The 16,611-nt window shown below is 53.5% G+C and overlaps 1 protein-coding gene across 2 annotated transcripts in view; it reads left to right on the top strand.

The window, feature by feature from the left end:
- Window positions 1–14,911, top strand: part of LOC140390327 (hepatic and glial cell adhesion molecule-like) — an 83,394-nt gene extending 68,483 nt beyond the window's left edge. Inside the window, exons 5-6 of one of the 2 annotated variants that reach the window (XM_072475391.1) lie at window positions 12,738–12,796; window positions 14,685–14,911. In XM_072475391.1, coding sequence (XP_072331492.1) covers window positions 12,738–12,754 — 17 coding nt within the window. In that variant the 3' untranslated portion in view covers window positions 12,755–12,796; window positions 14,685–14,911. The remainder of the gene's footprint in view (window positions 1–12,737; window positions 12,797–14,684) is intronic. The other variant, XM_072475392.1, reaches the window with a different exon arrangement.
- The last annotated feature ends 1,700 nt before the right edge of the window (window positions 14,912–16,611 follow it).

Raw genomic sequence — 16,611 nt, 5'->3', positions numbered from 1 at the left:
GCTATAGTCAATGACCATCCTTTGTTTCTCCCCTGTCTTCACTACTACCACCTGCGCTCTCCAGGGACTATTGCTGGCCTGGATTATGCCCTCCTTTAGTAGCCGCTGGACTTCGGACCGAATGAAGGTCCGGTCCTGGGCGCTGTACCGTCTGGTCCTAGTGGCGACGGGTTTGCAATCCGGGGTGAGGTTCGCAAACAAGGACGGGGGTTGCACCTTGAGGGTAGCGAGGCCGCAGATAGTGAGTGGGGGTATGGGGCCGCCGAATTTAAACGTAAGGCTCTGTAGATTACATTGGAAATCTAATCCCAGCAAGGTGGGGGCACAGAGTTGGGGAAGGACGTTAAGTTTGTAGTTTTTGAACTCCCTCCCCTGCACCGTTAGGGTAACTATGCAGAATCCCTGGATCTGTACGGAGTGGGATCCTGCAGCTAGGCAAATCTTTTGTGCGCTGGAATAGGTGGTCAAGGAACAGCGTCTTACCGTGTCGGGGTGTATAAAGCTTTCCATGCTCCCGGAGTCGACTAGGCATGGCGTCTCGTGGCCGTTAATTAGGACCGTTATCGTCGTCGTCTGGAGTGTCCGGGGCCGAGCCTGATCGAGCGTAACCGAAGCGAGCCGTGGTTGTAGTAGTGGGGTGGGGTCCGTTGTTGCCGTCCAAGATGGCGTCGGGGATGGACAAAATGGCCGCCCCATGCGTCGTACAGGTCTGGGGTGGTCCAAGATGGCGGCGCCCTTCCTCCCCTCGTGGTGGCCGGGACCCAAAATGGCGGCGTCTGCGGGTCACACATGGTGTGCTGGGGGGTCTGGGGAGCGCTAGGACCGCGCGGAGCTCCCTCACTGCGAGAGCTAGGACCGCGAGCGCTAGGACCGCGCGGAGCTCCCTCACCGCGAGCTCTTGGACCGCGAGCGCTAGGACCGCGCGGAGCTCCCTCACCGGGGACAGCGGTGGTCGGGGCCCAAGTCGGCGGCGCCGGAGGGTCAGGCGTGGGGCCGCGAGCGCTGGGACCGTGCAGAGCTCCCTTGCCGGGGACAGCGGTGGTCGGGGTCCAAGTAGGTGGCGCCGGCGGGTCAGGCGTGGGGCCGCGAGCGCTGGGACCGTGCAGAGCTCCCTTGCCGGGGACAGCGGTGGTCAGGGCCCAAGTCGGCGGCGCCGGCGGGTCAGGCGTGGGGCCGCGAGCGCTGGGACCGTGCAGAGCTCCCTCACCGGGGACAGCGGTGGTCAGGGTCTAAGTAGGTGTCGCCGGCGGGTCAGGCGTGGGGCGCGGGACGGGGGTTAGGGTGACGTTAGGGACGCGAAAAAACCCCTCCTCTCCGTGGGGAGTGTTGGCCGGGATCCAAAGCGGTAGCGCCGGCGGCGGGTCATACGTGGGCTGCGGGAAGGGGGGTTGGGGAGCATAGGCGGCGTGCAGGGCTCCCAGTTTTCCCGGGACCGCGGTGGTCGGGACCCAGAGCGGCTGCGCCTGCGGGTCGCACATGGCGTGCTGGGGGGGTTGGGGCGCATAGACTGCTTGTAGGGCTCCCTGTGGCCCCGGGACGGCGGCGACCTCGCGGGATCAGCACACCACCGCATAATGGCCCTTTTTCCCGCAGCTTTTGCAGATGGCTGCGCGGGCCGGACAGCGCTGTCGGGGGTGTTTCGCCTGGCCGCAGAAATAACAGCGGGCGCCCCCGGTGCGACTCGGCGTTTGGACTGCGCAAGCCTGTGGGGCGTCCGGGAGGGGGGGTAGGGGGTTTGCCGCGACGGGTACGTACGGGGCCCAATGGCCTGCCGCGCGGTCGGGGCCGTAGGCGCGGGTATTACGCGCGGCCACGTCTAGGGAGGCTGCTAGGGCCAGTGCCTCTGAGAGTCCTAGCGACTCTTTTTCTAGAAGTCTTTGGCGGATTTGGGAGGATTGCATACCTGCCACAAAAGCGTCGCGCATTAACATGTCCGTGTGTTCGTTTGCGTTCACTGACGGGCAGCTACAGGCTCGTCCCAGAATCAGCAGCGCGGCGTAGAACTCGTCCATCGATTCTCCGGGAGCTTGCCGTCTCGTCGCGAGCTGGTAGCGAGCGTAGATTTGGTTAACTGGGCGGACATAGAGACTTTTCAGTGATGCGAACGCCGTCTGGAAATCGTCGGTGTCTTCAATGAGGGTGAAAATCTCCGTGCTCACCCTCGAGTGCAGGACCTGCAGTTTTTGTTCGTCTGAGACCCGGCCGGTGGTCGGTCTGAGGTAGGCCTCGAAGCAAGTCTGCCAGTGTTTGAAGGCTGCTGCCGCGTTCACTGCGTGGGGGCTGAGCCTCAGGCATTCTGGAATGATCCTGAGCTCCAAAGTCCTTTTTAGGCACGCTTAATAAATTGTAGCGCACAAAGACTCCATGAGACGAATATAGTGAAGTCGATGAGGCTTTATTAAGCGTGTCTGTTCCCCAGCAGCTCGATAGTAAACTGGCCTGCGGGGGAAGACACCGGCTTCTTATACTTCGCCTTCAGGGCGGAGCTTGAGGTCAATGGCCAACCAGGACCCGGGATCTGTCAGCCAATGACATTAGGGCTTCCAGTCCCACATGACCCCCAATACATACTACCACAGACGGTCCTTCTCAAACTCGAGCAGCACTTCAGCATCGAGGTAAATGAGAGCCTGCAGGGTAAGGATGAGCCCTTTCAATCTTTCCTAACACACTTCTGTATCCTCGCGCAGTCCTGCGGTTACGAGGCCACCTCTGATTCCATGATTAGGGACCAGATTGTTTTTGGGGTCACCTCGGGCATCCTACGCCAGCAGCTCCTCAAAATTAAAAGCCTCACCCTAGCCACCGCCATCGAAGACTGTGTCCTCCATGAAAACGCGACCAGCCGCTACTCCCAATTCCAGGCGGCCGAATCGGCACGGCAGGGGTCCTACGCGGCCGAATCGGCAAGGCAGGGGTCCTACGAGGCCGAGCGGGCCCAGGTGATCGAGTTCCTCCCGGCCTGCGGCCCGGACGAGGGTGGCCATTTTGCGCGCTTTCCGCGGCCTCCCGCGCTTGTATGCGCCAAAAGAGACATCGACGCAGAGGGACGTGACGTGCAGGCGCGCTCTACGCAGGACCGAACTGCGCATGCGCGATGGCGCAACGAACGCCATGATGTCATGACGTTCGGCAACTGCGGAGCAGCACATTTAAAGCGGCAATGTTCGGCAAAGAACCGACAATGCCTCTGCTGTGGCAAGATGGGCCATTACGCTGCCTGCTGTCAAGCAGCTCAACCTGCCAACTCTCCGTAATTCCGCCAGCCTCGCAGGGACGTGCGGACCATTTAGCCTCCGTACGCCGAGTCATACCCGGACGATATACAGACCGGTGATACAGACGACCGGGAAGCCTTCCCCGTTGTGGTCATTGACAGGAACCGGATGTCTCCCAGCAGGACCCACCAGCCGATGCCAGTGAACAGTGTCAATCCGGGTGATGAATGGTGTGCCACCCTAACGGTCAACCAATCACCAATCACATTCCGTTTGGACACTGGTGCCTCCACCAACCTAATAGCATGGTCAGCCTTCTACGCCTTGAAGTTCAGACCACCAATTCGGCCATCCTGTTGTAAGATGGTCGACTACAACGGAAACGTTATCCCGGCCATGGGATTCTGCCAGCTCCAGATGACACACAACACATACACGGCCACACTGTCCTTCGAGATAGTTGGATCATCGAAGGACTCCCTGCTAGGCGCACAGGCGTGCAAGGTTCTCCACCTCGTTCAGCCGGTACACGCTCTGTCTCCAGAAGGCACTTCCCGGATGCAGAATTTAGGGCACAGCTCCACTCGCTCCTCGCCCACAACCAGGAGGCATTCGAGGGCATGGGCACATTGCCTTATACCTATAGAATATGGCTCAAACCGGATGCCACCCCGGTCATTCACGCACCTCGCAGAGTCCCAGCACCACTCAAAGACCGCCTCAGGAAGCAGCTGCAGGATCTCCAGGACCAAGGGGTGCTATCCCGGGTCACGGAGCCCAGGCCATGGGTCAGCTCCATGGTGTGCGGTAAGAAGCCCTCTGGCGAACTCCGGATCTGCATCGACCCAAAAGACCTGAACAACAACATAATGAGGGAACACTACCCCACACACAAACGGGAAGAGATCACGAGTGAAATGGCCCGGGCTAAAATTTTCACAAAGCTTGATGCCTCGAAGGGTTTTTGGCAGATCCAACTGGATCAGTCCAGCAGGAAGCTGTGCACCTTCAACACTCCTTTCGGCAGGTTCTGCTATAACAGAATGCCGTTTGGCATCCTTTCGGCATCCGAGGTATTCCACAGAATCATGGAACAGATGATGGAGGGCATCGAAGGGGTGCGCGTCTATGTTGACGACGTCATCATCTGGTCCACTACACCACAGGAGCACATCAGTCGTCGCCAGCGTGTCTTTACCCGGATATGGGAACACGGCCTGCACCTCAACCGATCCAAGTGCTCTTTCGGCCAAACTGAGCTTAAGTTTCTGGGGGACCACATATCCCGGTCAGGGGTCCGTCCGGATGCAGACAAGGTGAGCGCCATTACAGCCATGCCGCAGCCGGCAGACAAGAAAGCAATGCTACGCTTTCTAGGCATGGTCAACTTCCTGGGGAAGTTCATTCCCAATCTTGCCTCCCACACAACGGCTCTTCGCCACCTAGTAAAGAAGCCCACGGAGCTCCAGTGGCTGCCCGCACACCAGAAGGAATGGGAGGAGCACAAAATTAAGCTCACCACAGCCCCGGTATTGGCGTTCTTCGACACCTCTCATGATACGAAGATCTCGACTGATGCCAGCCAGTCCGACATTGGGGCGGTACTCCTGCAATGGGATGACACTGCATCATGGGCCCCGGTCGCCTACATCTCGCGGGCCATGACCCCCACAGAACAGCGCTATGCGCAGATCGAGAAGGATAGCCTGGGTTTGTTAACCGGCATAGACAAGTTCCACGACTACGTGTATGGTCTCCCCCAATTCACAGTGGAAACCGACCATCGCCCCCTGGTCAGCATTATACATAAGGATCTGAACGAGATGACCCCTCGCCTCCAGCGCATCCTGCTCAAGCTCCGGAGGTACGACTTCCAACTGGTCTACACCCCGGGTAAGGACCTCATCATTGCGGATGCCCTATCCAGAGCAGTGAGCAAACCGCCCGATTCAGAGGTGTTCGCCTGTCAGGTCGAAGCGCAGGTGGCCTTCACATCGGCAAATCTGCCGGCTGATGATTGAAGTCTGGCCCGTATTTGCCGGGAGACTGCGGCTGACCCCCTTCCGCAACGTGTGATGTGCCACATGACGGGATGGTGGCTCAAAGTACAGTGCCCACAATTCTACAATGTCCGGGACGACTTGGCCGTCATTGACGGTGTCCTCCTAAAGCTGGACCAGATTGTGATTCAACACAGCATGCACAAGCTGGTCCTCAACCAACTACACGAAGGCCATCTGGGGGTTGAGAAGGGCAGACGGAGGGCCCAAGAAGCTGTATACTGGCCGGGCATCAGTGACGACATCGCCAACATGGTGCTCAACTGCCCCACCTGCCAAAGGTTTCAGCCGGCGCAACCCCCTGAGACACTTCAGCCCCATGAGTTGGTCACGTCCCCCTGGGCAAAGGTGGGTGTGGACCTTTTTCATGCGCTTGGCAGGGACTACGTCATCATCATAGATTCCTTTTTGAATCTTCCAGAAGTCATTCGCCTACGCGATTTGACATCGTCAGCTGTCATCAGGGCCTGCAAAGACACCTTCGCTCGCCACGGCATTCTGATTACTGTCATGTTGGACAATGGACCCTGTTTTGCAAGCCAAGAATGGTCTTCTTTTGCTGCTTCGTATGGCTTCACACACGTGACGTCCAGCCCTCTGCATCCCCAGACAAATGGCAAGACGGAAAAGGGCGTTCACATCGTCAAGCGGCTCCTCTGCAAGGCTGCTGATGCCGGTTCGGATTTCTGCTTAGCCCTGCTGGCCTATCGCTCGGCCCCACTAGCCACTGGCCTCTCACCAGCCCAGCTGTTGATGGGTCGCGCCCTCAGGCCCACTGTGCCATCCATTCTGGTCCCTACACCCAACTATGCTCCAGTACTGCAACGGATACGACAGCAGCATGCTCAGCAGAAGGTGGAACATGACACTCGGGCGACTGATCTCCCTGCCCTGGCGCCTGGAGACAACATCCGCATCCACCTACCAGAGGGTGGCTGGTCGGCAGCTGCCGAAGTTCTCCGGCGCGTGGCTCCCCACTCGTTCCTGGTTCGCCTGCCTGGTGGCTCCATTCGCCGGCGCAATCGCCGGGCTCTTCGCCTGCTTCCGTGCTCGCTACGTGATCATGCACCGGTGCCACGCCCTCCTGTTGTTCCTGATATCGACTTTGTGGAGCTTCCTGCCACCATGCCCATTCCTCTGTCGCCTGTGGCCAGGCCCATTCCTCAGCCGGTGGATCCTGACCCACCCTTGAGGCGGTCAACCCAAATTCGTCGCCCACCTACTAGGCTGGACTTATGAGCCTGTTTGAACATTGGACTCACTAACGTATTATGCCACAATGTTAATATGTTTCTCTTTTTGTCATTACAGGAGTTTGTTTTGATGCTTGATGTTTACACTTGTTTTGTTTCTGGTATAATCTCGTTGCTATGTTGCACCTGACACCTTCCTATGTATATAGTTTAGATATTGCACACACACACACATTCAGCTGCACTCAGTACACATCTAAATTTATTACCACATAGGTTCATATTCTTGTAAAAAAAGGGGGAATGTCATGATATTCAGATAAACATCATGGTGCAAACATACATACACACTGATGGACAGATCAACGGACCAATCAACACACACAACATCACAGCCAATCACAGGCAAGAACATACACACTATAAAACGGGGAACACGACACTTCCCGCTCATTCCAGCAGGAGACAGCTCAGGGCACAGAGCTCACAGCAAGCCACTCAGACATTCACCATGTGCTGAGTGCTTCTCCAAGATAGTGTTAGGGCTGGGTCCACAGGTTAGAGGGTAATGAATGAACCACAGTAACCAGTTTACAGATGTTAATATTGTTAGTAATAAAACTGAGTTGTACCATCCGCAACCGTGTTGGTTCGTCTGTGTAGCAGAGCACCCAACACGACAGCCGGCAACCTTGAGCCTTTCCCAGTGTGTGTTTCATGATGGCTGCCTATTAATTAGCCAGCCAGTGTGAACTCACGGTTCAGGGAACGATGGAGATTGGAAGCGTGTTTCATGCCAGCTCTGGATCCGCTCAGTGCGCCTGCCTGATAGGTGAAATTTAGGCCTGTGTCTTGTCCCAATACAACATAGCCACGTGTTACCTGCCTGCTCATGGGCACTGGTCCGTGCATGCCAGTGGCGTCGCTCTGCCGCACGAGGCCTGCTAGTGGCTCTCTGCCCATGACTCAATGATGTTGCCATGGACATGCACAGTGAGGTCAGTACACTCTGATGCAGACTCCCTCAGAGGCATAATGAAGCTCTGTGGCATTGATGGCTCCATTGAGAGGCTGCTTGCTGGGGTTAATTGAAAGCTGCTGTACTGCTCCATATGAGCTAATGATACCTGCCAAGCACACAGACATCAAGAAAAGCTTAATGGGAAAGAACAATAATGGTAATTCATCGGATAACATAAGGCACGCTTGTGAATGGTTCCTGCGTGCAAATCTGGTGGTGAGGTGCCCAGAGGCCACTTCCCTTTGAAGGCAAGCACAAAGCACTCTGGGCAACCATCTGCCTCACACAACTTGCACACACACGGCACTTTCACTCCAAATTCACATTGGTTGAATAGATAATCGGAGATAAATTTAGGTATTTCCACCGTCTAGTGGATTCGGAACTGTTGTGTTAACATTTGCTGTTGGGACAATTTTAGCACATGTTGATTATTAAATGTTACCAAGGCTGAAAGGATACTGTCAAAAGAAACATGAAAACCCTCAATGTCAATCATGACAAGTGCGAACAGCTGACTGTGAATCGATGGTGACACCGGCCGTGGGCAGAAGCTCACAATCATGATGACATCACAAAGTGTCAGCAGAGACCCGGTCAGACCACCCGCCAGGCTCAACTTCACGCGTGGCAGACTTTCCCTTTCCAGGCGTTCCAGCATTGTTCAGAATTCGGCACCACCCGAATCCTGAGGCAGTGTTTCCATCATGCCTTTGTGCTCAGTTCTTTTTGAAAATGATCCACTGAAGAGCCTTGGCTGTCGTTCAACATTGCAAATGCTCCTTAAATACAAGTCGTAATTGTTATTTGTGTCATGTAACTTTCTGTGATGTGAGATTAAATGAGTGTATGAACCTTATACCTGTAACCGCCCTCTGTATCCAATTTTCCACTAACAGCCAACTCAATGTTTTCTCACTTTTCTTTGACATCTGGGATGCAGACAATGTTGGGTTGTCATAGAAACATAGAAAATAAAAGCAGGAGGAGGCTATTCGGCCCTTTGAGCCTGTTCCGCCATTCATTATGATCATGGCTGACCATCAAGTTCAATACTCTGATCCTGCCTCCCCCCCATTTCCCTTGATCCCTTGAGCCCCAAGAGCTGTATCTAATTCCTTCTTAAATTTGCACAATTTTCAACTACTTTCTGTGGCAGTGAATTCCACAGATTCTGTGGTATTTAGAACATAGAACATAGAACAATACAGCGCAGTACAGGCCCTTCGGCCCACGATGTTGCACCGAAACAAAAGCCATCTAACCTACACTATGCCATTATCATCCATATGTTTATCCAATAAACTTTTAAATGCCCTCAATGTTGGCGAGTTCACTACTGTAGCAGGTAGGGCATTCCACGGCCTCACTACTCTTTGCGTAAAGAACCTACCTCTGACCTCTGTCCTATATCTATTACCCCTATTTGTTGCGGGTCTCATACCGATTACCTGTGAAACAACAGAATCAGCAATGACTTTGGCTTTGGGATCATGTGGAGGAAGCTTTACTCTGTTCCCAACCTCTGCTGGTGGGATTTAATGGGGGTAAATCGAACGGCTGGAAACAGCAGGTCCAGCAGATCTAAAGAGAGAGAGACAAAGAGATCAAATTAGTGTTTCAGGTCTGTGACATTTCACCGGAGCTCAGAATGGGAGGAGACAGTGGAGGGTGGACACTGGCTGAGGAGGGGACAGTGGAGGGTGGGCACTGACTGTGGAGGAGACAGTGGAGGGTGGGCACTGACTGTGGAGGGTGGGCACTGACTGAGGAGGAGACAGTGGAGGGTGGGCACTGACTGAGGAGGAGACAGTGGAGGGTGGGCACTGACTGAGGAGGAGACAGTGGAGGGTGGGCACTGACTGAGGAGGAGACAGTGGAGGGTGGGCACTGACTGTGGAGGGTGGGCACTGACTGAGGAGGAGACAGTGGAGGGTGGGCACTGACTGAGGAGGAGACAGTGGAGGGTGGGCACTGACTGAGGAGGAGACAGTGGAGGGGGGCACTGACTGAGGAGGAGACAGTGGAGGGTGAGCACTGACTGAGGAGGGTATAGTGGAGGGTGGACACTGACTGAGGAGGGTACAGTGGAGGGTGGGCACTGACTGAGGAGACAGTGGAGGGGGGGCACTGACTGAGGAGGAGACAGTGGAGGGGGGGCACTGACTGAGGAGGAGACAGTGGAGGGTGGACACTGACTGAGGAGGAGACAGTGGAGGGGGGGGCACTGACTGTGGAGGATGGACACTGACTGAGGAGGAGACAGTGGAGGGTGGACACTGACTGAGGAGGGTACAGTGGAGGGTGGGCACTGACTGAGGAGGAGACAGTGGAGGGGGTCACTGACTGAGGAGGAGACAGTGGAGGGGGGGGCACTGACTGAGGAGGAGACAGTGGAGGGTGGACACTGACTGAGGAGGAGACAGTGGAGGGTGGGCACTGACTGAGGAGGAGACAGTGGAGGGTGGGCACTGACTGAGGAGGAGACAGTGGAGGGTGGGCACTGACTGAGGAGGGTACAGTGGAGGGTGGGCACTGACTGAGGAGGAGACAGTGGAGGGTGGACACTGAGGAGGAGACAGTGGAGGTTGGACACTGACTGAGGAGGGTACAGTGGAGGGTGGGCACTGACTGAGGAGGGTACAGTGGAGGGTGGGCACTGACTGAGGAGGAGACAGTGGAGGGTGGACACTGAGGAGGAGACAGTGGAGGTTGGACACTGACTGAGGAGGGTACAGTGGAGGGTGGACACTGACTGAGGAAATTAAAATCGCTTATTGTCACAAGTAGGCTTCAAATGAAGTTACTGTGAAAAGCCCCTAGTCGCCACATTCTGGCGCCTGTTCAGGGAGGCTGGTACGGGAATTGAACCGTGCTGCTGGCCTGCCTTGGTCTGCTTTCAAAGCCAGCTCTTTATCCCTGTGCTAAACCAGCCCCTAGTGGACACTGACTGAGGAGGAGACAGTGGAGGGTGGACACTGACTGAGGAGGAGACAGTGGAGGGTGGACACTGACTGAGGAGGAGACAGTGGAGGGTGGGCACTGACTGAGGAGGGGACAGTGGAGGGTGGACACTGACTGAGGAGGGGACAGTGGAGGGTGGACACTGACTGAGGAGGGGACAGTGGAGGGTGGACACTGACTGAGGAGGGGACAGTGGAGGGTGGACACTGACTGAGGAGGGGACAGTGGAGGGTGGACACTGACTGAGGAGACGGCAGTGGTGGGTGTCTGATGGTCCAGGTAAGGTGTTCATTTCTTCCCGGGAGTTGGAACATAGAACATAGAAAAATACAGCACAGAACAGGCCCTTTGGCCCACGATGTTGTGTCGAAACTTTGTTCTAGATTAATCATAGATTATCATAGAATTTACAGTGCAGAAGGAGGCCATTCGGCCCATTGAGTCTGCACCGGCTCCTGGAACGAGCACCCCACTCAAAGTCAACACCTCCACCCAACACTAAGGGCAATTTTGGACACTAAGGGCAATTTATCATGGCCAATCCACCTAACCTGCACATCTTTGGACTGTGGGAGGAAACCGGAGCACCCGGAGGAAACCCACGCAGACACGGGGAGGATGTGCAGACTCCGCACAGACAGTGACCCAAGCCGGAATCGAACCTGGGACCCTGGAGCTGTGAAGCAATTGTGCTATCCATAATGCTACCGTGCTGCCCTTAAGAACAAATAAATCTACACTATATCATTTTACCGTAATCCATGTACCTATCCAATAGCTGCTTGAAGGACCCTAATGTTTCCGACTCAACTACTTCCACAGGCAGTGCATTCCATGCCCCACTACTCTCTGGGTAAAGCACCTACCTCTGATATCCCTCCTATATCTTCCACCATTCACCTTAAATTTATGTCCCCTTGTAATGGTTTGTTCCACCCGGGGGAAAAGTCTCTGACTGTCTATCTATTCCCCTGATCATCTTATAAACCTCTATCAAGTCGCCCTCATCCTTCTCCGTTCTAATGAGAAAAGGCCTAGCACCCTCAACCTTTGCTCGTAAGACCTACTCTCCATTCCAGGCAACATCCTGGTAAATCTCCTTTGCACCTTCTTGCCCTTCCAGCAGTGACCACGACTGTGTTCTCAAGCTGTGGGTACTGCCCATCAGGTTAGCTGCCGGCTGTCGAGGTGGTGACTTCCTGTCCGAGATGGCCGGAGGTCCCAATGGCAGCTGTATAGGCTGAATTAGCATGTTATCGGGGGAGGTGGGTTGTGAGGAATACAGCCAAGACAACTTCCCCCACCCCATCCCGTGCAAAATCCACCCACACGTCCGTCTGCCCAATCATTTGGCTTTTCTTTACTTTGAAGAATAGCTGTGAGGACTCCCTGCTATTCTCCAGAAAACATTGATCACTTCATTGCTGTTGGTGGGACTTTGCTTTGTGTTAATTGACTGCAGCATTCCTGCATTTCAAAGGCTCTGGACTGGATTCTCTGTAGCCGACACCAAAATCACCGATCGTGTGGAGAATGGATTCCGACACCGGACTTGTGGTAGGCGCCTGTTTGAGGCCAGTCTGCGATGCCCTGCCCCCTCCAAACTGACGGCATGGGACTGAGCGCAGTTGCAGGACTGTTGGCGCATCATCGGCCGGCCGACCCGTGATGCTCCGCCGCCCAATGGGCCGAGTTCCCGACAGCGGCGGGCCACGTGTGGTCCCATTGGTCGAGAACCTGGCTTGCCGGCTGCAGACCGTGTCCAGCGTCGCCACACTCGTCCGTGATCCGTGCCGCCGGCCAGGCGGCTTCTGCGAGCGCTGGGGCGGGGGGGGTTTGTCGGGATGGTCAGGTTAGGGTTCCAGCACCGCCGGTGCCATGTTTTCCGCCGTGACAGGTGCAGGCTGTCAGCCCTGCGCATGCACGGCCTGGGACCTGGCCATTCTCTGCCCGTTTTCCGTGTGGCGCTGGTGATAGCCCGGTGCCGGAATCGGTGAGGGGTTCGTGCCGATTTTCCTATCGTGAAACACCCACGGATTCTCTGTTGACGCCGGCACTTAGCTGCAGGAACAGAGAATTCCGCCCTCTAGATTGGTTGTGAAGTGTTTTGGGATATCTTCAGGTGGTGTAAGGTGCTACATAAATGAAAGCTCTTCTACCTCTCTTTGACTTATGTAAAATAGTGGGAAATGGGGGAAAGCGATGGACTTCATGAATCAGATTGACATGAGTAAAAGTCATTTCAGAAAAACAGAAGTCTATGATTAACTTTTTGTTTCAGCAGGAAGACCACACTGAAATCTTGAGGGATGGAGAAGTTAGCAAGAGTCATGAAGGACGGTAAGCAACTGTTAACTCTTTCAATGCTGGCTCAAGTTAACGAGGCCTCATACAGCATGATTCGACCTGTGAAAGAATGGACTAGATTCTAAGCTCCAAGACGCTGAAATCGCGTTCGGCGACGGGGCAGAGAGTCCGTTTTGACGCCAATAACGGGAGCGGCGCGGGTTTTCGTATTCTCCGCCCCCTGCAAAGCTGCGTACTCTAGGATTACACTGCACCAAGTATTTACGGCCCAGCGATGCTCCGTCCCGACCGGCCGATTTCCCGATGGCGTGGGTTACGTGTGTTCACACCGTTCAGGACTCTCGCCTGGCAGTTGCGGACCCAGTCCGACGTGGCCACAGTGGGGGGAGCTGCGAACACTTTGCTGCCTCCCTGCTGGCCCCAGCAAAACGGGGAATCGGTGGCTGTTTTGCGCCAGTTTTACTGGCGTAAAAGACCACTGTTTTCACTCCGACGTGCCAACATAGTCTCCAAAACTTTTAGATGTTTTATGAAGAATAGGGAGGGAGGTAAAAGAGGAGGGGAAGTGGCACTGTTAATTAGGGAGTGCACCACAGCTGCAGAAAAGGAGGTAGTTGAGGAGGGGTTGTCTACTGAGTCAGTATGGGTGGAAGTCAGAAACAAGAAAGGAGCAGTCACTTTATTGGGAGTTTCGATAGACCCCGCAATAGCAGCAGGGAGATAGAGGAACAGATTAGGCGGTAGATCTGGGAAAAGTGCAGAAGTAACAGAGTTGTTGTTATGGGTGACGTCAACTTCCCGAATATTGACTGGAACCTCCTTAGTGCAAATGGTCTGGATGGAGCAGATTTTGTCAGATGTGCCCAGGAACAATTCCTGACACAACATGTTGATAGGCCGACTAGGGGAAGGCCATATTGGATTTGGTGCTTGCAACGAACCAGGCCATTTTTCAGATGTCTCGGTGGGAGAGCATTTTGGTGACAGTGACCACAACTCCTTGACCTTTACCATAGTTATGGAGAGAGTTAGGAACAGACAGGATGGGAAGGTATTTAATTGAGGGGGGGGAAATTATACTGCTACTGGACAGGAGCTGTGGAGCATAAATTGGGAACAGTTGTTCTCAGGGAAATGCACAGCAGTAATGTGGGGGTTGTTTAAGGAGCACTTGCTGCGAGTGCTGAATAGTTTTGTCCCACTGAGATGAGGAAGAAATGGTAAGGTGAAAGAGCCTTGGATGACAAGAGAAGTGGAGCTTCTAGTCAAGAGGAAGAAGGAAGCTCACGTAAGTTTGAGGAAGCAAGGATCTGACACGGCTCGAGAGGGTTACAAGATAGCCAAGAAGGAACTCAAAAATGGAGTTAGGAGAGCTAGAAGGGGGCATGAAAAAGCCCTGGCGGGAAGGATTAGGGAAAACCCCAATGCATTCTACACTTATGTGAGAAATAAGAGGATGATCAGAGTGAGAGTAGGGCCGATCAGGGATAGTGGAGGGAACTTGTGCCTAGAGTCTGGGGAGGTAGCGGAGGCCTTAAATAAATATTTTGCTTCAGTATTCACGAGAGAGAGGGACCTTGTTGCTCATGAGAACAGTGTGAACGAGGTTAATAGACTTAAACAGGTTGATATTAAGAAGGAGGATGTGCTGGAAATTTTGAAAAGCATCAGGATAGATAAGTCCCCTGGGCCTGACGGGATATACCCAAGGTTACTACGGGAAGCGAGGGAGGAGATTGCTGTGCCGTTGGCGATGACCAGATTCCCCCGTCTTCCTGTTCTTCCCTCACCCCAACTCAAAATAATTGTTATACTCTACTCGGGACCAGGTGCTGGAGCTTTGTGGACTGGATCCGCTATATAACGTAGGTTAACTGGGGAATTAATAGCAACTCACAGAATGCTGCTTTTTCACCAACAGATTGCCAAAGGCTCCTGTGGCTATAGTCTGTTTGAGGAAGACAGGCCTGACATCCATTTGCAGCATAAGGAAGAACCTGCTTCCCAAGGACCACAGAAACCTGCTAAAGTACTTTATAGCTTCGAACTGTTTACTTAAGACCATAAGACATAGGAGCGGAAGTAAGGCCATTCGGCCCATCGAGTCCACTCCACCATTCAATCATGGCTGATTTCAACTCCATTTACCCGCTCTCTCTCCATAGCCCTTAATTCCTCGAGAAATCAAGAATTTATCAACTTCTGTCTTAAAGACACTCAACGTCCCGGCCTCCACCGCCCTCTGTGGCAATGAATTCCACAGACCCACCACTCTCTGGCTGAAGAAATTTCTCCTCATCTCTGTTCTAAAGTGACTCCCTTTTATTCTAAGGCTGTGCCCCCGGGTCCTAGTCTCCCCTGCTAATGGAAACAACTTCCCTACATCCACCCTATCTAAGCCATTCATTATCTTGTAAGTTTCTATTAGATCTCCCCTCAACCTCCTAAACTCCAATGAATATAATCCCAGGATCCTCAGACGTTCGTCGTATGTTAGGCCTACCATTCCTGGGATCATCCGTGTGAATCTCCGCTGGACCCGCTCCAGTGCCAGTATGTCCTTCCTGAGGTGTGGGGCCCAAAATTGCTCACAGTATTCTAAATGGGGCCTAACTAATGCTTTATAAAGCTTCAGAAGTACATCATGGCTGATTTCAAATCAGGAAAGGGATAAGTATACACCGCAGGGCAAGAGTTATAGCTGGGGGAAGGGCAATTATGATGCCATTAGATGTGACTTGGGGGGGATAAGGTGGAGAAGTAGGCTGCAAGTGTTGGGCACACTGGATAAGTGGGGCTTGTTCAAGGATCAGCTACTGCGTGTTCTTGATAAGTTTGTACCGGTCAGGCAGGGAGGAAGGTGTCGAGCGAGGGAACCGTGGTTTACCAAGGAAGTGGAATCTCTTGTTAAGAGGAAGAAGGAGGCCTATGTGAAGATGAGGTGTGAAGTTTCAGTTGGGGCGATGGATAGTTACAAGGTAGCGAGGAAGGATCTAAAGAGAGAGCTAAGATGAGCAAGGAGGGGACATGAGAAGTATTTGGCAGGAAGGATCAAGGAAAACCCAAAAGCTTTCTATAGGTATGTCAGGAATAAGCGAATGACTAGGGAAAGAGTAGGACCAGTCAAGGACAGGGATGGGAAATTGTGTGTGGAGTCTGAAGAGATAGGTGAGATACTAAATGAATATTTTTCGTCAGTATTCACTCAGGAAAAAGATAATGTTGTGGAGGAGAATGCTGAGCCCCAGGCTAATAGAATAGATGGCATTGAGGTACGTAGGGAAGAGGTGTTGGCAATTCTGGACAGGCTGAAAATAGATAAGTCCCCGGGACCTGATGGGATTTATCCTAGGATTCTCTGGGAGGCCAGGGAAGAGATTGCTGGACTTTTGGCTTTGATTTTTATGTCATCATTGGCTACAGGAATAGTGCCAGAGGACTGGAGGACAGCAAATGTGGTCCCTTTGTTCAAAAAGGGGAGCAGAGACAACCCCGGCAACTATAGACCGGTGAGCCTCACGTCTGTAGTGGGTAAAGTCTTGGAGGGGATTATAAGAGACAAGATTTATAATCATCTAGATAGGAATAATATGATCAGGGATAGTCAGCATGGCTTTGTGAAGGGTAGGTCATGCTTCACAAACCTTATTGAGTTCTTTGAGAAGGTGACTGAACAGGTAGATGAGGGTAGAGCAGTTGATGTGGTGTATATGGATTTCAGCAAAGCGTTTGATAAGGTTCCCCACGGTAGGCTATTGCAGAAAATACGGAGGCTGGGGATTGAGGGTGATTTAGAGATGTGGATCAGAAATTGGCTAGCTGAAAGAAGACAGAGGGTGGTGGTTGAT

This window comes from Scyliorhinus torazame, chromosome 14, assembly GCF_047496885.1.
Source record: "Scyliorhinus torazame isolate Kashiwa2021f chromosome 14, sScyTor2.1, whole genome shotgun sequence".
NCBI lineage: Eukaryota > Metazoa > Chordata > Chondrichthyes > Carcharhiniformes > Scyliorhinidae > Scyliorhinus > Scyliorhinus torazame.
Note: the sequence above shows the minus strand (reverse complement) of the source record. Positions and strands in the feature narration are given on the sequence as shown.